The sequence below is a fragment of the Euprymna scolopes genome, chromosome 32, assembly GCF_053919585.1.
Source record: "Euprymna scolopes isolate OS-2025 chromosome 32, ASM5391958v1, whole genome shotgun sequence".
Classification (NCBI taxonomy): Eukaryota; Metazoa; Mollusca; class Cephalopoda; order Sepiida; family Sepiolidae; genus Euprymna; species Euprymna scolopes.
In genome coordinates, this window is record NC_136513.1 from 99,073,581 (window position 1) to 99,100,347 (window position 26,767).

Consider the following 26,767-nt stretch of genomic DNA (forward strand, 5'->3'; position numbering starts at 1 on the left):
TTGCCTGAGTAACCCCGTAGGCATTCCGCGGTCGGGGCGCCTCAGGCAGCAAGCAATAAACTTGCCCCACCGGAAAGCCCGGTGGCAAGGCCTGGGAGGGTGGACCTCCTAGGTATTACCCAGGCGGTGTACCTCAGTCCAACAGGTGCTGGACCGGTTCCTGGCCCCTCACCTGTTGGGCTGAGTGTCAAGTGACGAATCCTTGACTGGTACCACCCTGTCTCTCTGCAGCCAAGGCCGCTAGGAGACACATCCCATCATAAGAGGCTTATAATGGGGTGTATATTATATTGCCGCCCACATCGGCAATATTTGGCACAAGGCCTGTAAAGTGGGAACCCCGCAGGCTCCCCTAAAGGAGGGGCACTCCTGCAATTTTAAAAATTGCCTGAGTAACCCCGTCGGCATTCCCCGGTCGGGGCGCCTCAGGCAGCAAGCAATAAACTTGCCCCACCGGAAAGCCCGGTGGCATGGCCTGGGAGGGTGGACCTCCTAGGTATTACCCAGGCGGTGTACCTCAACCCAACAGGTGCTGGGCCGGTTCCCGGCCCCTCACCTGTTGGGCTGAGTGTCAAGTGACGAATCCTTGACATATACTACCCTGTCTCCATGCAGCCGAAGCCGCTAGGAGACATCCCATCATAAAAGATTTATAATGGGGTAGATATTTATTTGCTGCCCACATCAGCAAAATGTGGCACAAGGCCGGAAAGTGGGGACCCCGCAGGCTCCCCTAAAGAAGGGGCACTCCTGCAATTTTAAAAATTGCCTGAGTAACCCCGTCGGCATTCCCCGGTCGGGGCGCCTCAGCAATAAACTTGCCCCACCGGAAAGCCCGGTTGCAAGGCCTGGAAGGTTCGACCTCCTAGGTATTACCCAGGCGGTGTACCTCAGTCCAACAGGTGCTGGGCCGGTTCCCGGCCCCTCACCTGTTGGGCTGAGTGTCAAGTGACGAATCCTTGACGTGTACTACCCTGTCTCCCTGCAGCCGAAGCCGCTAGGAGACACATCCCATCAAAAGAGTGTTTTAATGGGGTATGATCCCACACAGTCGGACGATTCTATTTATAAACGATGCTGCTAAGAACTGACGAATCAAATTAATTCACGTTCTGCTACCACCCAATCAGAAACCAGAATTGCTTCATAAATATTAAACCTTTTCTGGAGCAATTTCACATGTTCTTTTCCCGGGTTTCGACACGGTAAGAATATTTTGTTCTGTGGAACTGTCTGCTACAAATAAAACAAGTCACCTCTCAGGACTTGTGTGTAACAGCGAACCATCTGAAACTGTTCTGAAACTCAAAATGGCTTACACTTCTAGAGATATTGTAAACACATTCTGTTTACATTAAGCCTGTGAAACCAAAATATCCTTTTAGTGATATCACATGCAGTGTTGACAACTGAGATTTAAGACCCCCCGAGATCAGGAGGAAGACATCTCCAGAAAATCGCTAGATTTTTAACTTTTATCGGCTGTAATTTTTAAAAAATCGCTAATTCGCCCACCCCCAAACTCCATATTTTAACTTCCTACCATAAAAATATTATAAATATAGTATATTCAATATATAAAATGTTCCGTGTTTTCTCACTATATGTTTCTGGAATTATATTGAAGCGGTTAGCTCCCCAGAAGACTTACATATTTGATCAGCTATTTTTTTCCTGTTTTTTTTTTAAGAGAGGGTGTTTTTTTGCAAGAAACAAATCATAAACTCAAACTTTTTATAATAAAAGTTAAATTAGAATAAACTTCCAATTAAAGATCACAATAATGGTGCAACATATTTGGAAATTAAAAAATAAACAAACAGAAAAACTTTGTTTTAGCATGTTAAAAGTATTTAGATTGGTAGATAATCAAATTCTACTGTATTGGTATAAGTTTATTTTTTGCTGTTGTTTCTTGCTTTATACAATTTTCGACTAAATACTTTTAAATTAAGCGGGGTTGCTTAGGCCGTATTTTAAACTAAACTTTGGAGGTTGTGATGCCCCCCACCTAATATGTACTTGGAAAAATCGATTTTATAGCGAGATTTAAGAATGGTTAGCAAAATAAAAGGTGAAAAACAAAAAAAATAATCAATAAATAATTGTTACCAAAGGCAATAAATGCTAGTTTTTATACTTATATGAATGAGTTTATTTTATGTTTTAAAGTTTTTTCAAGCGCTTTTCATTTATTTTTAATCTAAAATTGCGGGTGTGTGGGTGCCAAATATCTCCAGATTTTCTAGAATTCCCGCGAGATTGCAAACGAAATCTTCAGATCTAGCAAGAAAACCGCTAAATTGGAGACACTGGTCACGTGACGGGAAGCGGTAATAAATAAGTGTCCCTAAATAAAAAATGGCCTATCGGTACACAGAAAACAACCTATTTATTAAAGAAAAATTAAGTATAATGTAATAATTAAAAAGAAATATATCAAAACACACATGGGTATAGTAAATATATTATACCAAAACAGGGAAGCCATCCGTCCAGTGGTTATTTAGACTATTAATTGCGAACGAACCAATAGTTACATTTATATATATATATATATATATATATATATATATATATATATATATATATATATATATATATATATATATATAAACTTCAAGTTTTGCGATATCTTTTTTGTTTAATAATTTATTACGTAAAAGTACAAAATAGTTAGAAAATATCCGCCGGCTTAGTAACATAGGTGCATAAGTACCAAGAAAATGTTTTTTAATATCGTATTCAGCTAAGTCCATAACGAGCATCACTTGAATGAAGGGTTTATTTTATTGATGCTACACAGTAATCACGTGATTTAATTTTAGCAGATGAAAAATTGGGAGGCAAATGAGTCACGAATTACCATTTTTATGAAATTGTTAGGTGAAAGCACAGAATCATAACAAAATACCCTCCAGTTCCCATGTTACAAATGGCCTTCAAAATAATAGTTACAAAACACTCTCTCAGAAGGGAAGGGTGTTGTGTTGCCACCCCAATGTAAAAAGAATTTTTGGCAAATATGAAACGATCATTCTGCTAGCTAAATGACGGCGTGTTACTTACGTAAAAACGGTTAATTATATTTCATAAGCACCTGTTATAAACTATAGAAGTACTATAATTGATTACCCTCCCACCATAAAAACAAAAACAAAAACGATAAACAAAAGTATGTTTTTTGTAATCCCGTTGTAAAAACTTTCGGTGTTTGAACACTTTTACCACCGCGTTATTTCAAATTAGTTTACAGGTTAAATTCAAGCTTCACGACATCTTTTCTTATTAAATTATTAAGTGGAAGCACGGATTATTTAAAATAACACCCTGCATTTTAAAAATGGCCTTCCAAATAATAATGTTATTTCAACACGGTGGCAAAAGTGCACAAGTACCAAACTTACTGACAGCGTATTAGCGTCCTAAATTATGAGATGAAAATATGAAAGGATCACTTTGTAAAAAAGAGTTGTTACCCTAAGAATAATGGCCAATTGTAAAACAGCGCCCTTCCACCTAACAATTTAATGAAAAAAATAGATAGTGAGGCTTACATTTAACCTGATTAAACTATTTAAAAAGGGCGAGGTAGCAAAACTGCACAATCACCAAAACATGTTCACTTTTGCTTATTTTTGTTTCTTTACACGCGCACACGTTTTAATTTTGGAGGAGGTGGCTTGGTAAATTTTTATTTTACATCCACCTCCACATTTTGCATTACAATAGCCATATTTTCAGGTTTTCCTCTATCCTGATTACGAAAATATCATTCGACAAGTGCTTCTTCGGATATAGATCTATTCATTCTGCACTGTAATTCAAAGCCTACCTGATGTGTACTCGCGAGCGATACATACATCCACTTCTCTCATATCGACATGTTACCAACCATATTATTTGCGGTTTGTATGCTGCCTACGATTTTCAGTTACATCTGGGGGATTTTTTTTATCTACCACTGCGAACTAAAAGGGGAGTGCTCTTCTACGTTCTTTACATGGGAGTGTCGGGGACGTCTATTCTGGGTGTGTCTATGCTGAAAGCCAATCTTACATAATAGTTGCCGATATACAGGGAAAATTCATACATTCTAAAAAAATCGATATATACTTTCTATTCTTATTCTCATGGACAAATATTCCTAATTTTATTATTTCGTACGGATTTACGCATTCCCTTATTTGTTTTTTTTTTTTCAGATTCAAACGGTAACTGCAGGTTATCTACAACTGTAGTTTACTTTTTGGCGAGTAAAGGGAGAGTTAACGGTCCTATTAGTATATATATATATATATATATATATATATATATATATATATATATATATATATATATATATATATATATATAAATAACATTAATCTCTGCAAATTTACTATAAGAACATGCATGGAATAGTGTTTTCACATTTGGGCTCGTGAATATTCATAATAAATTGCAGAAACTTATTTGTAATTTGATTGCCACTTTCTCATTTACCGGAACCTTTCTTTAACAAACATGATGTTTCTAGTGTCAATATTTTCTGTCAATACTATTTATTTATCTAATGTATTCTTCTCTTTCTTTGTTCTAGCTTTTTGAATCGAGTATGTTTTAATACTTCGTTGTAATGCAGCTCTCTATTCTTTTTTTGCAAGTACTGCCGGAGTTTACCTACAACCTTTTTCAAGACTAACGTCAATATGCCTCTGCGTGTATTGAGATGAGCAATTTCCGTTCTTCCTATCTCCTAACAGCAAGTGGTTCCATGCCGGATCCTAAGCGAGTTCCATTAAAATACATACAATATGCTGATATATACAAAAATAGTAAACACTGGTGAAATTTAAATACAATTTGAAATACGCTGCCCAATAACATAATGGTAAAAACACGCGCTGCAAAAAAAAATCTGAAATCTAATAGAATAATTCTGTATGAGTATATTTTTCTGAATAATGCTCATTACAGAGATCCGAAATAAAAACACCCCAAAATTGCTATATTGCTGCTGTGACAATTGAGAGATGATAATTAAAACACATAATAATGAAATATTAAATAATGAAAACAATAAAAAGAAAAAATACCAAAATAATGTTTTTAAAATGATCAGGTTTTCGACAACAGAAGTGCTCGTAAAAATAAGTACAAACACTGAACAATATTTGCGAACCAAGAAATAAAGAAAAAGTAGACGATCGCTAACATTAAGAGAGGAAATGTTGAATGAGCAATTAGCATTCTGAAACTTTAAAGCAACGAAAATTTATTAAAACAAGAATGAAATCGGAAACAAGCTTACCATTTGCAAGACAACAGACACAAAACATTAATATATCCAATAACAATAGCAATAACAAAATAATTATCGTAATTATTATAATATCAACAGCAAAAACGTCATGTTTTTTTTATTTCCGTTCTTTTTCTCCTTCACCGTACTGGTTCGTCCCTGCCTGCCTGCCTATTACCACTTTATTTTTTGCTCAGCACACACCTCCTAACACCCAGGCACCGCAAGGTATCCAGGCTAGTATAATATAAATCTCATCTATCTGTTTTAATGTATGTTTGTATGTATGTCTGCCTATAACTTTCGGCAGAGGCGACGTATTTTCACGCGATCGGTATAATTAAGAAGAATATTTTTTCAAACGCCTAGTATAAAAAAATTGGCTAAAAACATTAATTTCTTCACCCTCAATCAGGCACCTTTTTACAGGGACGGGTCGCTTTTTTCGCCGATATTTTCGAAAGTCCCTGCTCATTTCGATTGACTGGACTTAATTTAAACCTACATCAGTTCAGGTTTGTTGGATATTGATGCTACAGCAAATATGTCACGTTTTTTTTAACGTATTTTCCTCGGTCGGGGTACAGGTTGGAGCCTACTAACTTTTTTTTTCCACACACTCCTCCAAAAACCAGGGCTAGTATATATATATATATATATATATATATATATATATATATATATATATATATATATATATATATATATATATATATATATATAGAGAGAGAGAGAGAGAGAGACAGAGAGAGAGACAGAGAGGGAGACTATTTTAGAGAATTAGAGAAAAAGAAAATGAAAAAGAGTAATAAATGGAATAGAAACTCATACTGTAATATGGTTCACATCTAAGAAGTGTCTTCAAATCTTGACACTTACATGAATTAATCATAATTTTTACATTAACGATCAATAAAAGTTGAGACAAACATAAATGTTAATCACTTGACGTATTTAAAAAATTTACGCACGTCCCATTCATATTTATATTAATTTACAAATCAGCAATTCCCCCCCGTCTTATGAATAATATATAGTTTAAATTGATTTATTTCGACCTTTCTTGCATATATTATATACACATCGAGTTTATGAGCTAAACACATCCAGAAAAATAAAACAGGACAGATGTCGCCTTGTTTCGTGTTGCCTTATTGAGAAAATATATATTTTCAGAATAATAACCAGTTTTATTAAACATTGCGTATATTTTGTCGACTCAATGTTTATTAAAGTGGCTTGAAGGTTGTTAATGCTTGAGTTATTATTAATAAAAGTAGTATATGAAAAATGTATAAATAACCATATGCAGACATAATACTGCATGAGCGACATAGGCAAGTAAACTAAACTAATTATGTCTATAAATTTTTTACTTCGTTTGTTGTCTGCCTTTCTTTTATTTGTAATAGTATGTTCATGGGACTGTATCGCTTCAATTGAAATATGGATAAATTAGAGGTACAGATTTTAGACAACCATAACTCTTAAATGTTAGCATCAATTTCTACAAATCTAATGTTTGTTACGCAACAGAGAAAACCACTTAGACGCGAATTTCATGAAAGTCGCTGTGAACAAATTATTAACAACAAAATACTACAGCCATGTAAAAAAAAATAGCAACCTATAATTTTATCACGAAAAATTTTAGACGCAGAAAATGGAAGTTTTTCTACCTTTGTAATGTAAAAATGAATATGAGGACTACAGGAAAACTAGAACAAGGGAAATTCCGATATGGCTACCAGTGAATCTATTTTTATTCCGTAGTCTTTTTCTAGTCAGAAAACTAGTCTGTTTCACTATTCAATTCAAAAAGAAGTAAGCGTTCATACGTTCTTGACATTCCGAATCAAAATTGACGAGAATCGCAGAAAATTATAGCAGTCGGCAACTGTAATTGCTACACGATTTTTACATCCTAATATATCATGCAATACATTTTATCTATTACTGTTTTTCAGTATTAAGAGCAGAAATTATGAGGCCACTAAAAGAAACAGGTCGACAACGTATGTTATTAAGAACTATATACAAGGTAAGTATGTGCTACATTTTATAATCAAACTCCGATATAACCTTCTATGTTAACAAGTGCAATCTACTTTTTTCCTGAAAAAAACTATCTTACGTTCAAATCACAAACAAGTCGCAAATATATGGGATTTTACTTTGTGGAAGGAATACCAGACGTAAAAAATTAATTTTAAGTTTGTAATTTACCTCGTTTCATTTATATATATATATATATATATATATATATATATATATATAATATATTTTAGTCATCGACATACAGACATGTTTCGTTGTTTCACAACTCATCAGTGCCGCTAGACTAACACCTCTCCCAAGCCGAGGATCGAACCTAGAACCGTCGTGATGACAGTCGGCAGTCCTACCCCTTGACTACGGAATCGGTGGCCGAAATTAACCTGTCCGAACGATTATTTAAATAAACATCGGTCCGCTACTCGTAGAGGGCTCAAACGTTTGTTTGTAAACAAATCGCGAGCTTCGCATTATTTCAGCTAAATTAAGTAGCGAGTAAGATAATTTTCGAGAGTGCTCTACCAAAGAGGGGAGCTTTATAAAATATATTTTAGTCATCGACATACAGACCTGTTTCGTTGTTTCACAACTCATCAGTGCCGCTAGACTAACACCTCTCCCAAGCCGAGGATCGAACCTAGAACCGTCGTGATGACAGTCGGCAGTCCTACCCCTTGACTACGGAATCGGTGGCCGAAATTAACCTGTCCGAACGATTATTTAAATAAACATCGGTACGCTACTCGTAGAGGGCTCAAACGTTTGTTTGTAAACAAATCGCGAGCTTCGCATTATTTCAGCTAAATTAAGTAGCGAGTAAGATCATTTTCGAGAGTGCTCTACCAAAGAGGGGAGCTTTATAAAATATATTTTAGTCATCGACATACAGACCTGTTTCGTTGTTTCACAACTCATCAGTGCCGCTAGACTAACACCTCTCCCAAGCCGAGGATCGAACCTAGAACCGTCGTGATGACAGTCGGCAGTCCTACCCCTTGACTACGGAATCGGTGGCCGAAATTAACCTGTCCGAACGATTATTTAAATAAACATCGGTACGCTACTCGTAGAGGGCTCAAACGTTTGTTTGTAAACAAATCGCGAGCTTCGCATTATTTCAGCTAAATTAAGTAGCGAGTAAGATAATTTTCGAGAGTGCTCTACCAAAGAGGGGAGCTTTATAAAATATATTTTAGTCATCGACATACAGACCTGTTTCGTTGTTTCACAACTCATCAGTGCCGCTAGACTAACACCTCTCCCAAGCCGAGGATCGAACCTAGAACCGTCGTGATGACAGTCGGCAGTCCTACCCCTTGACTACGGAATCGGTGGCCGAAATTAACCTGTCCGAACGATTATTTAAATAAACATCGGTCCGCTACTCGTAGAGGGCTCAAACGTTTGTTTGTAAACAAATCGCGAGCTTCGCATTATTTCAGCTAAATTAAGTAGCGAGTAAGATAATTTTCGAGAGTGCTCTACCAAAGAGGGGAGCTTTATAAAATATATTTTAGTCATCGACATACAGACCTGTTTCGTTGTTTCACAACTCATCAGTGCCGCTAGACTAACACCTCTCCCAAGCCGAGGATCGAACCTAGAACCGTCGTGATGACAGTCGGCAGTCCTACCCCTTGACTACGGAATCGGTGGCCGAAATTAACCTGTCCGAACGATTATTTAAATAAACATCGGTACGCTACTCGTAGAGGGCTCAAACGTTTGTTTGTAAACAAATCGCGAGCTTCGCATTATTTCAGCTAAATTAAGTAGCGAGTAAGATAATTTTCGAGAGTGCTCTACCAAAGAGGGGAGCTTTATAAAATATATTTTAGTCATCGACATACAGACCTGTTTCGTTGTTTCACAACTCATCAGTGCCGCTAGACTAACACCTCTCCCAAGCCGAGGATCGAACCTAGAACCGTCGTGATGACAGTCGGCAGTCCTACCCCTTGACTACGGAATCGGTGGCCGAAATTAACCTGTCCGAACGATTATTTAAATAAACATCGGTACGCTACTCGTAGAGGGCTCAAACGTTTGTTTGTAAACAAATCGCGAGCTTCGCATTATTTCAGCTAAATTAAGTAGCGAGTAAGATAATTTTCGAGAGTGCTCTACCAAAGAGGGGAGCTTTATAAAATATATTTTAGTCATCGACATACAGACTATATATATATATATATATATATATATATATATATATATATATATATATATATAGTGTTATAATGGAATCATTCCTGGAGGAAATCCGGGTATGAGAGCTCAATGTGGTAAACAGAGCAATAACATAAAAATATAACACGGAAATTACATAATTGTCGATGCAATAATTTATTTCAACCTTATGGTATTTTCAAGCATCTAAATCAGACAATTACATTTTTGATACTTTTTGAGTATCAAAAATGTAATTGTTTAGTTTAGATGCTTGAAAATACCATAAGGTTGAAATAAATTATTGCATCGACAATTATGTAATTTCCGTGTTATATATATATATATATATATATATATATATATATATATATATATATATATATAATCAGAGATGTTCACAATGGAAAATACTTTTTTATTCCAGTGTCTAGCTCAATTTCCAGAAATGAGGTGTTTTGAGAGCCTGTCCCATCTGTGAAGTTCATTACTGTGAGTTTATTTCTCTATAGACTATAACAAAGTTGTCCTCAGATCTTATGTTCAAATAAAAAAGTATCATCAACCGCTATATGACAAACCAAAATCACTTGGGACCATAAATAGGGTATTTTTAGAGCGAGTTCCATTTCACCTCTACCCAAACAATACTTCGTCTCCGTAATAGCATTTTTAACGAGCTATAGACAACTTAGTATCACATGAATATGTTTTTGCTATTTAAAGTTTTCCGTATTAACTGAGCAAGTAATTTTTGGATGACAGCTACGTGTATTGCAAATGCAGTTTAAAATGTATTTATAATTTATGTGATATTGATTTTACAGTGTGTTGTCAGTTAAACATACAAGCGTAGAATACTGTTAGATTTAGCAGTATAGTATTTTATAATTCATGTGATATTGAGTATTCATTTTACACCGTCTTGTACAACTTAAGTTAATGATAAAGGTGTATAATACTGTTATACATAGCAGTATAGTATTTTGCAATTCATGTGATATTGGGTGTTCATTTTACAGTATCTTGGACAGCCCCAATTAATCATAAAAGTGTATAATACTGTTAGATATAGCAGTTAATCATAAAATGGTATTATACTGTTGGATATAGCAGTATAGTATTTAAAAATTCATGTAATATTGAGTGTTTATGTTACAGTTAATCACACAAGTGTATAATACTGTTAGATATAGCAGTTAAGCATAATATACAACTTTTAGATATAGCAGGGCAATGCGAAATATATGCTAGTCGACTATTTTATGATCGTTATAATATTTGTAAAAATAGAAAGTTGTCATGCAAAATAAAATGTTATCATAGCAGAAAATTATTCTTGTTAAGATGCTTTAATAGAAGGTGGAACATAAATATAGATTTGAGTTTGATTTAGTTTTATGTGGAGGTCATTTTTAAGTGATGTCGACTTTAGGTACAGTTTTAGGAAAGCGTTCGATGATTTGATTTGTTAAGATGCGGAATTTAGAGAGGGAGAGAGAGATAGAGAGAGAGAGAGAGAGAGAAGGATAGCGGATTGAGTCAGACAATGCTGGAGCCATGTAGAGGGTATCAAAATGCGTTAGTTAAAGACCAGCGGCAGTTTTCCAATAGGAAACATTTGTAATAAAAGTTGCTGAAAAGACCATCCGTAACTTGTTGATTCCTAGAAATGAATTATCTTTGAAGCTTTCCAGAGGATCCATAGAACAAGATAAGATTGGTCTGATGTCACAACTTAGAAAACTCTTGTTTATCTTTTTTGTTGCATGTCCGTTGTTAAAACTCATCCGTTATTGTAAGTTTATTACCACTAGATGATAAACGTACATAAAACACATTTCTATACATTTCATACAGAACGTTGTAGTATAAGACAATATTATTGTTTTTTTTTTTCGAGCAAGGACTCAAACCCAGTTAGATTGCAGTTGTCTATTGGATTGAAAATGTTAGTGGACTGCAAAATGTTTTCTCAATATTTATCTCGATATACACAACACAAAATTAAAAAAATACAAATACCCAGGCTTTATCGATTAATATATACAAGCAATAATCCGCAACAAGTATAAACTGTAAAAAGATAGAAATTTATTATTAAAATAAATCTATTTCTGTGTACACATCCAGGAACAACATTTTAATTATATACAAGTTTGGATAACCATTATACCAGATAGGGAAGTCATCAATTACTTAATGACTCATAGTTTATTATTGACTCGTCATTCTAGTAATAACTATTTGCAGAAAAAAATCTGGGCACCTTGCTACGCTTAAGGAAAAAACTTGTTACCGTGAAATTCGAAATTCGGATAACGTTTTTGTTCAAACTTTGTATAATAAATAACTTATCGAAGAGTGTGTGCATTATTTATAAATTTTGTTCTGAGCATAGTCCTGTTCTTGTGCAGTTTTCCGAAGAAACGATAAAAATTCCTCCAATTTAAAATTGCCAGTACAGAGTTTTTAAAGTATTTCGACAGCATTTTCCTTCGCGTATATGTTAAGATATTGAGTAAAACATTTATCATTTGTGACCGTACATTCCCGTTGCTGATCAAGAGGTGATTCTGCTTTAGATTTATTTGTTGCGTAAGAATTTAAATACATGGATTGCAGGCTTAATTGGTTATTCCCTGCAGTCTTCCAAGTGATCGCATATTTTTTAAAGTCATCAGTAGACAGATATACATCAGTCTACTAGTAAAATATACACAGAGTGTGTTCAGTGACAGTAGTTCTGTAAGCTGAATATATTCCTCTATTCATACACATATAAATACCTACACACGCATATATATGTGTGTGTGTGCGTGTGTGCGTGTGTATGTCTTTTACATTGCTATATTGCTCTCCATGATAATCAAATAACATACATTGCAATTTCATTAATCCACGGAGTTTCAAACAAATATGTTCCTCTCATCAGACGCAAGATATTAAACAATGATAAGGATTAAGGAAATTTCAATATATCTTTTGCATTCTTCTATAACAAGCTTCATTTCCTATCGTGGCTGTATTGAACTTTTTTATTTTGTTGCAGTTTCTTAATATTAATATTAATAAATATTATATTAATAAATATTAATCATCATTATATTATTACGCTCTGTCCGTTACTGTGCATCCCTGAAAAAGGAAAGTGGAATATTCCAAATCAACCTTGTAACCCTTGAAAAGGAAAATTGAAATAGAAAAAAAAATTGTTGTCGCTGTTGAGGCAAAGCTAATACAATTTTTTTTATTTGTCTTTGGTTAAGATCAAAGTGTAGTATCTGTTCTTGAGGTGCTGCATTTCAATTTCTTCTCTCTCAGTGGAAGAGAAAGCCTTTAAGACTAAGACAGTTTTTTTCTCCACGTTAAAAAACGACTCTGGTGTCTAAATCTGTCTCGTGTGGAGGCATTGTGAATAGGCGCCCTGTTTAATGAAACTAAGTTTTAATATTAAAACAGTAACAAGAAAAAGTTATTTCTGATTTAATTATAAAATACCATGGAAAATGTCTGTTCTGATTCTTTTTTTTTTTTGTACTTGCCTCCCAACAAGGGTGGAATTGGACATGATGTCGGTTAAAAATTTAGGGGGAAACTAGCGCCTCAAAAGGTGCACTCTAGTCAATAACAAAAATATACATTATATCAGTAATGAAAGATTTCTTCTCCATTAACCAAGACCAAAAAAGGGGGGATTTAAGTCACTGGAATGCTGAAACTGATACTACACTCAGAAATTCATGTTGAAGCAATGGTTGCCTAATCTCTAACCATGTTAATGTTTTTATGTATTACTTTCGATAAGCTGCTGAAACAGTTTATGATGTAAACATTACTTTATTTCAAGTATATTTTAAGCAGTGGGTCACGGGATATGAAGTCAGTCCCGGAAATTACTCAAACCGTTTACGATTTAAACATTACTTTATTTCATGTATATTTTTAACAGTGTGTTGGGGATATTAAATCAGTCCCGGAACTGGGTTAAACCATTTACGCGTTACACATTACTTTATTTAATGTATATTTTTAACAGTAGTATGGGAGATAAGAAGTCGGTGCCGGAAATGGCTGAAAATCTTTACGATTCATAGATTACTTTATTTCATGTATATTTCAACAGTGGAGTAGGGATTATAAGTCAGTTCCAGAAATGGCTTAAACAGTTAACTATATAGACATTACATTATTTCATGTATATTTTTACCAGTGGGTTTGGGATATAAAGTCGGTCCCGGAAATGGCTGAAACAGTTTAATATTTAGACATTACATTATTTCATATTTGTTTTTAGCAGTGGGTTGGGGATATAAAGTCAGTCCCGGAAATGGCTCAAACAGTTTACGATTAAAACATTACATTATTTAATGTATATTTTCAACAGTGGGGTGGCGGACATGAACTCTGTCTCGGGAATGAATGAGATGTGCAAATATATACTATCAGAAAGCGTCGCCCAGTATTGAATGAGATAGATGGAAAACATATAGTAGCAAAATACCCAGCGTCTCCCGGGATCGAATGAGATAGGTGAACGATATATATTAGCAGCATATGCGGTGTCACCCGGGATTGGATAAGATAGGTGAAACATATATACTATGAGAATACCCAGAATTGATTGATTTGTTTGTAATGAAATAATCAGCCCAGGCAATATATCAAAGTTATTATTTCAGTAAGGGGGGGGTGACATAGTGAGTTAAAGTTCTGAAAATTATTGTCGAAATTAGTAACATATCCAAGAAATATGAAAAATGATAAAATGTGTGTTACTTGATTGGTGTGTTTGTAATGATATAATAAGCCCAGACAATATATCAAATATATTATATAGGTAGGAGAGGGAGGCATAATGTGGGGTTTTAATTATAAAAATTATTGTCGAAATTAGTAACATATCCAGGATTATGAACACAGATTAAATGTGAGTTAATCGATTGTGTGTTTATAATAAAATAATCAGCCCATGACATATATCAAAGTAATTATATTAGTAAGAGACGGCGATAAGAATGGTTTAAATTATGAAATATAATTGTCGAGATTAGTAACATATCCAAGAATTATGAAAAATAATAATATATTATTTAATGCATTAGTGTGTTTGCAATGAAATAATCAGACCAGGCAATATATCAAAGTTATTATTTTAGTGAGTGGGGCGATGATGTGGGTTAAAACGATGAAAAATGATCGTCGACATTAGTAACATATCCAGTTAATTGATTGGTGTATTTGAAATGAAATACTCATCCCAGATAATATATCAAAGTTATTATGTTAGAGTGAAGGGTTGTATAATGTGGGTTAAAAATATCAAAAATAAGTGTCGAAATGAGTAACATATCCAAGAATTTAGAAAAATGATGAAGTGTGAGTTAATTGATAATTGTGTTTTTTTATGAAATAATCAGCTCAGAAAATATATATCAAAGCAATTTTTTAGTAAGAGAAGGTGACGAGGATGGTTTAAATTATAAAAAATATTGTCGAAATTAGTAATATATTAAATAATTATGAAAAATGGCGAAATGTGATTTAATTGAGTGGTGTGTTTATAATTTAATAATCAGCTTAGACAATATATCAAAGTTATTATATAAAAAAAGGGGAAGGAGATAAGGAGAGCTTAAATTATGAAAAAATATTGTCGAAATTAATAACATATCCAAGAATTACGAAAAAATGAATAAATATTAGTTAATTGATTGGTGTGTTTGTAAGGAAATAATCAGCCTAGACAATATATCAAATTTATTATTTAGTAAAGAGGCAAGGGCGAAAGTGTGGGTTTAAATTATGAAAAATGATTGTCGAAATAATTAACATATCCAAGAATTATGAAAAATGATTAAATGTGATTTCATGCATTAGTGTGTTTGTAATAAAATAATAATCCCAGACAATATTTCGAAGTTATTATTTTATTAAGAGAGGGTTATAATGTGGGTATAAATTATGAAAAATGATTGTCGAAATTAGTAACATACCCAAGAATTATGAAAAAATGATGAAATGGAGGTTAATTGTATTAGTGTGTTTGTAACAAAATAATCAGCCCAGAAAATGTATCAAATTTATTGTTTTAGTAAGTTGGACGACAACGTTTTTTTTAATTATAAAAAAGTATTGTCGAAATTTGGAATGAAATAATCAGCCTAGACAATATATAAAAGTTATTATTTTAGTAAGGTATGCGATATGGTGAGTTTAAATGATTAAAAATTATTGTCAAAATTAGTACCATATCCAAGAATTATTAAAAATTATGAAATGTGAGTTAATTGATAGTTGTGTTTTTTTTTTATAAAATAATCAGCCAATACAATATATCCAATTTATTATTTTTGTAAAGGGAGGGGCGATAATGTGGGTTGAAATTATGAAAAATTATTGTCGAACATAGTAAATTATTCAATAATTATGAGAAATTATAAAATGTGAGTTAATTGATATATGTGTTTGTAATGAAATAATCAGCCCAGGAAATATATCAAAGTTATTATTTTAGTAAGGGCGGAGTACAGTTTTAATGAAAAACTAGAATAATATGATTGTGCCTTCATTCATGCTGAACAGAACGCTCACAGCATGCGCAGCAACAATGTATTACATAGGAAAAATGCTGCTGTGGAATTTCCACAGGTCCGGCTAGTTAATATTAATATGCATTTTTCTGAGGTCTACTGAACTTTTTGGTTTGAAAACTTAATTAATATATAATAAACAATTTTAAATTAAATTGAACCAAAAGATTTTATCGTTTCAGCCTTAGTCGTTTAAGCTACCGAAAGTTGGATACGAAAGCTGAAAAATTACGCGTTTTAAACTATGAATATTTTACGTAACAGAATAAGTAACAATTATTTATTACGCTTTATTTCAGCCAATGTCTACTATGTTTTCAGATTTGACTAGGCACCGCCAAACTGGGGGGGGGGGCAGGTAAGTACTTTTTGACGGACCGTCTTTTTAAAAATCTACCAAAAATCATATTATTATCCGATCAATACGAAATTTTCAGCGATTATTAAGAGAAGAATGAACTTTCTAACAGTGTACTTATTTTTCATAAACGATATTATATATATTTTCTTACAACCCCCCCTTGTTTTGAGGGGGTACAAATATGCTTAAAATAATCATCTGAAACCGAACACAACATTTGTTGTAAGGGACAGAATTATAGATAAAAAATTGTTTGAATACCTTATTTTGACGTCTGAATATCAGAACTTCGATTGTGTTTAATTATCCCGCTTTTGAGTTTTGAAGTGTGGAATTCAGTGAATATGTTAAGTAAAATAATTAATTTAAGTTTAGCAAAAAAAAAAAAAAATTAATATTTATACGAAAAAAATCTTTGATAAATTAATTAACAATTTCTTTTTAGCGAGCCGAATAATGTATGGCCATTATTAAACAGGGCATCCTTTGAAGAATCGATACAAAAAAAAAAGAAAATTCGATAAATATTGTGCCCTTTGTGTTAAAAATAGCATCATTTTTTTTTCGATCCCGTTTTAAAACGTTTGCCGCCTTTCGACTACGGTGGACCAAACGCGCTGAAATAATTTTTTTTATTCTGTTTTAAATTGCCCCCCACCATTTTGGGGAGCCTGGCCCCCACACACATACACATTAAAAACCAAACTCATAAAAATGGTCACCCATCTGGTACTGGTGAGCCTCAGCGTTAATAATACATTGAAATTTTCGTCACTGAAAAATAAGTTTTTTTGGCCTGTTTGGTCTTTCATAGTTTGCTGTTTATCAACTACAAACGTAAACATTGTCGATCTAGACTCTAGATCGACGCGAAGTAACCGGTTGTCTATATGAATAAGTGGAATTATTTGAAATCCAGGTACTTATATTATAATATTTTTGCATATTCTCATAGAAAATCATCCTAAATCTTAGTTAGACAACAAATAAATAAATTAATTATTTCAGAAACCTTTTTTTTTAAAACATTTATGTACGTTTTTTTGTGAAAGACAAAAAATGTCAATTGTTAACTTTTTGGGAAAATTTAACATTTAAAATTTAATTAAAAATAGTAGAAAAAGTTTTATATCATTCTGTTTACTATATGATAAAATTCAGAGATTTATCTTTCTGGAAAAAAAGTTACTCAGAAATAATGGATTTTAATAAATGTAATATCGTTTTAAAAAACAACAACAACTTGATTTTTCGGCCATTTTTGGCGGTGCCTAGATTTGATTATTTAGCATTTTTATAAGCTAAAAACAAAATTAAACGCATTAAAACTACTCTATATATAAAGTTTGAAATCATCCTCATATGTAACAGAAATTCTCAAACCCAGATATGGCAACGATACTCCATACATATTCGCATGTCTGATGGATATATGAATTCATACATTTATAAAGAAAAGCATATTTATTTATATAAAAAAATATTTGAAGTGACAAAAATGTACAGAAAAAAACCAGTTTTTTTTATTAATTGTAATATTTATTTTAAAGTTGTTGATATAAGCAGCAAACTACGAGGTGCGATAATTATTTTGCTGTTGCTAAAGATGAATTTGCTTTACATACGTTACGTGCATCTAAAAAAGGCTGCAGATAAGTCTAAACACAACTATAAGGTTTGTATTAACCATAGAATGCTTCTTAATCAGCAAGGTGATACAATAATTACACCATGAATGGACCAGATTAAATGTTTATATAAATCACGGTTACAGAGATACCTTTTTCCAGTTTGCAATCAAAGTCATTGATCATATTATCAAAATTATATAAACGTATAATCTAAAATAACCTGGTTGAAAACATAAGAATATGCAAAATGAAAGATAAAGAGAAGAACGTGTGTTTGGGAATCTGATCTAATTTAATAAGTATTCAATATTTCCAATTTCTGCGCTAGAAAAAAAAGAGAAAAAAAAAGAGCAAAATTATTAACAGTAACAAATAGATTATGATTCGGTAGTTGGTTTGTTGTTTTTGTTTTACGGCATATCAACGCTTTCCATGTTATTCAATGCCAAATCCGGTGATTTCTAAGAATTTTTTTGGTCAGAGTGGACCTGGGAGCAATGGCAATTAAAGGGTGGCTCCACACTCCCCAAAGCCCGCAAGCTTGGGCCTCACCATCGGATATAGTTTAAGGTCATATCCAGGACCATGATTCGGTAGTAAACATATCCGTGTTTCGGTTGTAAGCATTGGTCCGGATGAAAATACATCAGTGGATTCTGTCTCTTTCACATTTTTTGAATTCCCTGCTTTTGTACCAGTGACACATACCGATGTCAACGTCATTCAGCATGAAACTATATTTCCAATAGCAAGTCTTCTCCGGTGAAAACTTTCTAATTTTCCACTGTAAAACAAGATTTCATGCATTATTTAAGTACTTATAAAATATTTACGAATCTTGTAAAAATGTATACAAAAAACAATATGTTGGCTAACTGTTCGGAATAATCTTATCTGTATACGGCAACTATCTACTTAATGATGTATAGCATGCGATGTACACTTTGTATGTAACATATGCACGTACCACGTATATATACAACGCACAGATATGTGTGCTTTATCTTATAATTTCGTTTTTCAAGTTATACTTAAAATTTTACTAATTTGAAATAAGTACGAATTTTATACGATATCCATACATACATACATACATACATACATATATATATATATATATATATATATATATATATATATATATATAAGAACGAGTAGTAAATAAAACATGTTAGAAACACTTTGAAAACGTGTTAAAAACCTATTTCATTTTAAAAAGGGAATGCTAAATACGTGGATAGTTCTTAATCTGCGAAGTTTCGAAGAAATACTTTTTTCTCATCAGAGGTTTAGATTTAGCCAAATGCGGGATCGGAGTTTGCTTGCAAAAGTATTAAATGAAACTACAAGTAAGTCATAGATTTTCCTTGGTAACAAAAAGTGAAGCAGAGATAATGGAGAGAATAAAAAGGTGATTTAACGTGAATGGACAGTCTGCCGAAGGGTAAAATATCCAATGACGGTAAAATCGAAAGATGCAGAATCCAAGAAATTTAGTTAAATTATATATATATAATATATATATATATATATATATATATATATATATATATATATATATATATATATATATATACAAAATCGTCATACCTTTTAGAGGTGAAACTAAAACTTTGCTATGGTTTTCAATGGTCTGCAAGTACAGTAAGGAGAGACTTGATTCCATATATTTCTCATATGTTATATCTCCCATATTTTGATAATAGAGTAAAATTATAAATATATCGGGTATAAACAGCCATATACACTGTGAATTTTTTTTTATGTATGGAAGCCATAAAAGCGTTCTTGAGTTCAGAATAAACAAAAATGTTGAATGACCCAAGACAGCCTGGTACAATGAAATATGCATGAAACAATGCATTTATATGAATACATGCACTCGCAAAATGCCGAGTCCGATTCTTATATCGTACCTCATATAACCTCTGGGGCATGTTACATTGCTTATGTAATAATATATAGATATTTAAATGTTAATTTAATAATAAATGTAATTAAATACTTTCCTTGAAAAACCAATGATTAAATTTAATAATATATATATAATTAAATACTTACCTCGCGATAAAAATTATAAAATTTAATAGTATATAGATATTTAAAAGCTTACCTCGCAATAACAATTATTAAATTTAATAATATATAGATATTTAAATATTTACCACGCAATAAGTATTATTAGATTTAATAATATATATAATTAAATATTTACATCGCAATAAAAATTATCAAATTTTATAATATATAGACATTTAAATGTTTACTTCGCAATAACAATTAATAAATTTTATAATAGAAAGATATTTAAATGGTTACCGCGCAATACCAATTAATACATTTAATAATATATATATATTTAAATACTTACCTCGAACTAAAAATTATCAAATTTAATAATATATAGATATTTAAATGGTTACGTCGCAATGACAATTATTAAATTAATAATATACAAATACTTTAATGGCTACCACGCAATACCAATAATTAAATTAAATAGCATATATATAATTAAATACTTACCTCGTAATAACAATTATTAAATTTAATAATATATGGATATTTAAATGTTTACCTCGTAATAACAATTATTAAATTTAATAATATATAGATATTTATATGTTTACAACGCAATATTATTATTAAATTTAATAATATATATAATTAAATACTTACCTCGCAATAACAATTATTAAATCTAATATTATATAGATATTTAAATGGTTACCACTTTATAACAATGATTTCATTTAATAATATATATAAATAAATACTTACCTTGCAATACCTATTATTAAATCTAATAATATAAAGATGATTAAATGGTTACTTCGCAGTAGCAACTATTAAATTAAATAGTATATATATAATTAAATACTTACCTCGCAATAACAATTATCAAATTTAATGATATATAGATAATTAAATGGTTACCTTGCCATAGCAATTATTAAATTTAATCATATATAATCAAATACTTACCTCGCAATAACAATTATTAAATTTAACAATATGTAGATAATGCAATGGTTACATCGCAATAATAATTATTAAATTTTATAATATATAGAGAAATACTTACCATGCAGTAACAATTGTCCATATAGTATATAATAAGATTTTTAAAGGTTTCTGTCGTATTCGCATACAGTACATTTCCAGTACATTCATCAGTAAAGAGCTGTCCCACTCCATAGTGTCCTAAAAACATATTTTAAAATATGAGTATGGTTAAAATGCCTTTAGACAATTAATTTGAGTGTTTATTTTTGTTTTAGACTCACTTCAGCTTTGATACAATAGCTATGTTTCTGTATTATTTCAATCTTGTAGACATTCCCCTACATCATATTGACTTCCGTATATATTTACTAGATCTGTACAATCTATTATTTGATTCCAATAGCTACTCTAACCCTACAGTAACTCTATACCACAATACCCACATATGATTACACTTTAATTGTGTAACCCCTGTAATATATCGCGTACATGACATTGCTGTCTCTCTATATAACCTTTTCCAGTAAAACCCTAACTTATTTAATCCTGCAGCAAATCGTATCCTCTCCTCATATACCGTTCATCCTATATAATTAAGACACGCTCTATATAACATTCATTCGTAAAACTGCCCCCATATCACATCTACAGATTAATACGATAGCGTGTGTGTTCTTTTTTTTGTCACGCTTACATCCGCGTTGTTTACTTGTCATGTTCTTTTTCTGGTTATACATAATTTTACCCAGAATTCTTAATAAATTTTTTTTTCGGTTTCGACTATAGCTGATTGCATTGTAATCGTCTGTATTTTATACTTTTATTTAAGTTATATATATACGCATTTTTTCATAAGTTTTTATTTTAGTTTCGATTCAAGCTAATGCACCCAAGTCATATGGATATATATATATATATATATATATATATATATATATATATATATATATATATATATTGAAATTGCAACTTAATAGCATATCAATATCGATAGAACATGAACTCTATGATAATATATACGAAATCTGCAAAAATTAAAAAAATCTTATAGAACCGTACTTTACGACCGGGCTTTAACGAAAAGGCGTTTTGTAAGAGGAAATTTACCAAAAACAATGTATTCCTTTCCAATCTTAAAACGTAGGTCCTTAGGCATTCCTACCACTAAAAAGCGCTGAGCGGAAAGAAACGGCTTTTTAGTTCCCTGAAAAAAAGAACACACTTTTAAGACGAAATTATGTATCGGTATGATCACAATCTGTTAGTACGAAAAAAAGTTTCTTCATATAAAATATAGTTCAAATTAAAATTACATAAACTAAAATATGTCATGATCTTGAATATCATCCGATTTTAAAGTACAAATCAAAAACACCATTTACCTGAAATATCATTTAATCAAGGAACTATGTTCTATTCAAATTTAAATAACCTGATTCGGAATCAAGAGATCAAAAGCAGGATCATTTTCAAATTAATATGAGATATGAGATACTAGTTAAGAAAGGTTCTGCTTATTTCAATTTTGCATAATACTTCTCATATGTTTAATCTCCCCTCTTTGATTTTTTATACATAAAATAAACTTCAAAGTGTATAAACTTTATTTGATACTGAAGCTATTCATAATCGTGCCATATTTAAAAATGGGGAGATGGAACACATGAGAAAAATTTGGAATCAAGTCCTCACTTGCTGTCATTGTGGATTATTTGAAATCATAGCAGCAATTTTAGTCTCTTCTCCAATAAGGCCAGCTGTTTTAGGGATATATATATATATATATATATATATATAGATATATATAGATATATATATATATACATATATATATGTGTGTGTGTGTGTGTATGTGTGTGTATGCAATGCACACAGGATGATGTGACGCGCAAGTGTGTTAGCTATAATGTAGCGTCTTGGCTTACTCACCATCTCGCTCTCAGCAACAACCACTGGGTGGCCTTGCGCGAAACGAGAAGCCTAGTGCGTAAGTCTTCTCCTGCCAGTACACAGACCTCTGCTCTGCCTCCTCGTGGTCACACACGGTAACTTGTTGTCATGCGACTCCAGGCTGAATCAGTAGGGGATCTCGGAACAGTAGGGAGTCTCAGAGGGACTGTGCTACGGCCCACCGACGTGGACATGCCCTGACACATTACCAATCCCTATCCGAGCCATGGGTCAAATGGCTTCACTGCCTTTTGAAAGCTATTGAAATGGATAAGGCTAGGGGAGCAACCCCGACAAAAACGACGGAGTGGAACACCTTAGGCGGTTGGACGGCATACTTGCCTACCTCCTGCACCCTTGTTCGTCCCCAGCCACCTCGACTATGTCTTGCCGTTGGAATTGGGCGGACCAGGACGAGAGAGAGAGGCCGATGCAGCGCAAGTGCCCCTTACTATAATCCTAATCCAGCGCAAGTCAGGGTGTCAAACATTGCGTCAACACCAAGCCCTGTGGCGATGGGCGAGAGGCAAAGCAGCAGGTGTGGAAATCACTGGGAGCTGTAGCTGCAAACCTGCACACAGGCGGCCCAGAAACTGGTCGTACTCCACTCGACCGAAGCAGCGAGGGGGTGCATGCAACTGGCTGACCGACCGAGCAGTCCTTTTCAGGATCACTCACCTCGCCTCTATGACATGAGGACGGGGTGATAAAAGGAGCCCTAAAAATAGCTGCTTCACCATCACCCCTGAAGACTGAACACGTGCGGAAGCTGATCAACATCCCGGGCGGCATCAATGACCGGCTGATGAAGATGCAACTCCCGCTCAGCAAGGGAAGAACCGCCACACTGATCAGCGCCTACGGACCAACCATGACTAACCCCAAAGATACCAAGGACCAGTTCTATGAAGATCTGGAAAGCCTCATCTCCGCTGCTCCGCAGAGAGAGAAGCTCATCGTCCTCGGCGACTTCAATGCCCGCGTTGGCACGAACCATTCCACTTGGGACCGGGTCCTTGGCCACCATGGAGTGGGCAAGTGCAATAGCAACGGGCTACGGCTGCTCAGCCTCTGCGCTGCACACGACCTTTCCATCACCAACACCATGTTCCGCCTACCCACCCGTAGCAAGACATCGTGAATGCACCCACGCCTCCACCACTGGCATCTGATCGCCTACGTCATCATCAGGGCAAGGGACAGGAGAGATGTAAGGTTGACTCAGGTTGTGTGTGGTGCCGACTGTTGGACAGACCACCGCCTGATCATATCCAAAATGTGCCTCTACATCCAACCCAAGAGTCGGCCTCAGGGCCAGAAAATCACAAAGCGCCTTGACGTGGAGAAACTGAAAAGTCCAGATGTCATCCATGAGCTACAGTAAGCAATCAACGACAAGCTATATGTCCCCCTTACCATCTCGGACACTATTGAAGATCAATGGCACACTTCAGAGACTCCACCTACTCCATCGCTCTCGAAATCATTGGACCCAAGAAAAAGAAGCACCAGGACTGGTTATATGAAAATGACTCTGAGATTCAACCCCTCCTGGAGGAGAAACGCCAACTTCTCTGTGCACATCAGAGTGACCCCAAGTGCTTCGCAAAGATAGCTGCCTTCATCAACATCCACAGCAAGGTGCAGGTCAGACTCCGCTCCATGCAGGATGCCTGGCTCAGCGCCAAAGCAGATGAGATCCAGAAGCATGCCGATAGCCATGATATGAGGAAGTTTTACGATGCGCTGAGGGCTGTCTACGGTCCCCTAAACCGGCCATTTTCCATCAACGATGAAGCCATCGACCGACTACGCCAGGAGCCTATCAACAAGGAGCTCGACATCCCGCACTCGTCAGAGGAAGTAAGCAAAGCCATCAAGCAATTTTCCTCTGGGAAGGCCCCTGGACCCGACTCAATTCCAGCAGAAGTATACAAATCTACACTGCTTGTAAGACTGACAGAACTCTTCCAATCCATGTGGGAGTGAAGAACTACCCCAAGATTTTCGTGATGCTACTATTGTTCACATTTACAAACGCAAGGGAAATCGTCAGTCATGTGACAACCACCGCGGGATATCCCTTCTGTACATCGCGGGGAAAATCCTGGCCCGCGTCCTTCTCAACCGCCTGCTGGTGCACCTTGAAGATGGTCGTCTTGCCGAGAGTCAGTGTGGCTTTCGAGCGGGCCGCGGAACGACTGATATAATCTTTACTGCACGCCAACTGCAGGAGAAGTGTATCCAGCAGCACCGGGGCCTCTACACCACGTTCGTCGACCTGACCAAGGTCTTGTACACTGTTTGCCGAAATGGCCTCTGGCGGATCATGGAAAAATTTGGTTGTTTAGACAGGTTCATCGCCATCGTCAGGCAGTTCCACGAGTGCACGTCCGCTTGTGTCCTGGATGACAGCGACCCCTCAGAGCCCTTCCCTGTGACCAAAGGAGTAAAGCAGGGATGTGTCTTAACCCCGACGCTCTTCAGCATGGTTTTCTCTGCCATGCTCCAGGACGCTTTCAAAGACAGTCACTCTGGCATTGACATCAAGTACAGATGTGACGGGAAATTGTTTAACATCAGGCGAATGCAGGCAGTCACGAGAGTGAGGGAAACCATCATCAGAGACCTTCTCTTTTCCGATGACTGAGCTCTTAATTCCCCAAATGAGATAGAGATGCAACGTCAAATGGACGGATTCTCCACCAGTTGTGACAACTTTCGTCTCACCATCAGTACAAAGAAGACAGAAGTTATGTACCAACCCGCCCCAGGAGATGCATACCATGAGCCCGGCATCACTGTCAAAGGGCAGAAGATCCATTCTGTAGAGCAATTCACCTACCTTGGTAGCACCCTCTCCCGCACCGCCAATATTGACATCGAAGTTAACCATAGGACCTTCACAGCGAGCAGTGCATTTGGAAGACTTAGAGACAATGTGTGGAAGAGGAGAGCCATTAGAGTCGCAACCAAATTGAAAGTATACCGAGCAGTCATCCTGACAACCTACCCTTCGCCTGTTAAACTTGGACGCCATATAAAAGACATGAAAAACAGCTGAATGGCTTCCACCTCAGATGCCTCCGTAATCTTCTCAACATCCGCTAGCAAGACAGAATTCCTGAAACAGAAGTCTTGAAGCGCGCGGGGCTCCATACCATCACCACGATAATCTGCAAAACCCAGCTCCGGTGGGCAGGCCATGTCTATCGCATGCATGACAGCCGAATCCCCAAACAACTTTTCTATGGGGAACTCAGCCAGGGAAAGCGGACTGCAGGAGGCCAAAAGAAACGATATAAAGACTGCCTGATAACCTCCCTCAAAGACTATGACATCAGCCCCCAGTCTTGGGAGACTCGCGCTGCGGAACGTTCTGCCTGGCGTTGCGCCATCAGCCTAGGAGCCGACAGGGCAGAGGATCATCGCATGACACACGACCAGCAGAAGCGCAAGAGGAGGAAGGTGAGAGCGGCAGGTTCACAGCCTGCCGATACCGCTTTCACGTATCCAGAGTGTGGAAGAGTCTGCTGAGCACGGATTTGCCTCATCAGCCATCTCAGCACCCACCAACCCCCGACCCCAAACTGATTGATAACTTGGTCATCGTCGACTTCGACGGACAAGCAAGATATATATATATATATGTATATAACACCAACATCTATAAAATTAACCCCGTTTTGTTTAATACATGGAAAACGGCACGTGCCGATAT

General features: G+C 34.8%; 2 protein-coding genes across 14 annotated transcripts in view; one reads left to right on the plus strand and one right to left on the minus strand.

Moving 5' to 3' along the window:
* Window positions 1–1,164: 1,164 nt before the first annotated feature.
* The window catches only part of LOC145256522 (uncharacterized), a 104,461-nt gene continuing 78,858 nt past the window's right edge, over window positions 1,165–26,767 (plus strand). For 4 of the 12 annotated variants that reach the window (XM_080115539.1, XM_080115542.1, XM_080115541.1 and 1 more), the window contains exons 1-2: window positions 6,381–6,621; window positions 7,252–7,325. Coding sequence is in view for 3 of the 12 variants with exons in the window: in XM_080115518.1 (XP_079971644.1) it covers window positions 1,180–1,205; window positions 7,252–7,325 (100 nt within the window). In the remaining 9 variants the exon portion in view is untranslated. Of the gene's footprint in view, window positions 1,206–3,783; window positions 3,909–6,372; window positions 6,622–7,251; window positions 7,326–9,932; window positions 9,998–26,767 lie in introns of those variants that run through there. The other 8 variants (XM_080115518.1, XM_080115530.1, XM_080115517.1 and 5 more) reach the window with 4 other exon arrangements.
* LOC145256527 (uncharacterized) overlaps window positions 18,364–26,767 on the minus strand; it is a 17,362-nt gene continuing 8,958 nt past the window's right edge. Inside the window, exons 3-5 of one of the 2 annotated variants that reach the window (XM_080115552.1) lie at window positions 22,204–22,300; window positions 21,176–21,294; window positions 18,364–18,874 (exon numbers count right to left, since the gene is read on the minus strand). In XM_080115552.1, coding sequence (XP_079971678.1) covers window positions 18,737–18,874; window positions 21,176–21,294; window positions 22,204–22,300 — 354 coding nt within the window. In that variant the 3' untranslated portion in view covers window positions 18,364–18,736. The remainder of the gene's footprint in view (window positions 18,875–21,175; window positions 21,295–22,203; window positions 22,301–26,767) is intronic. The other variant, XM_080115553.1, reaches the window with a different exon arrangement.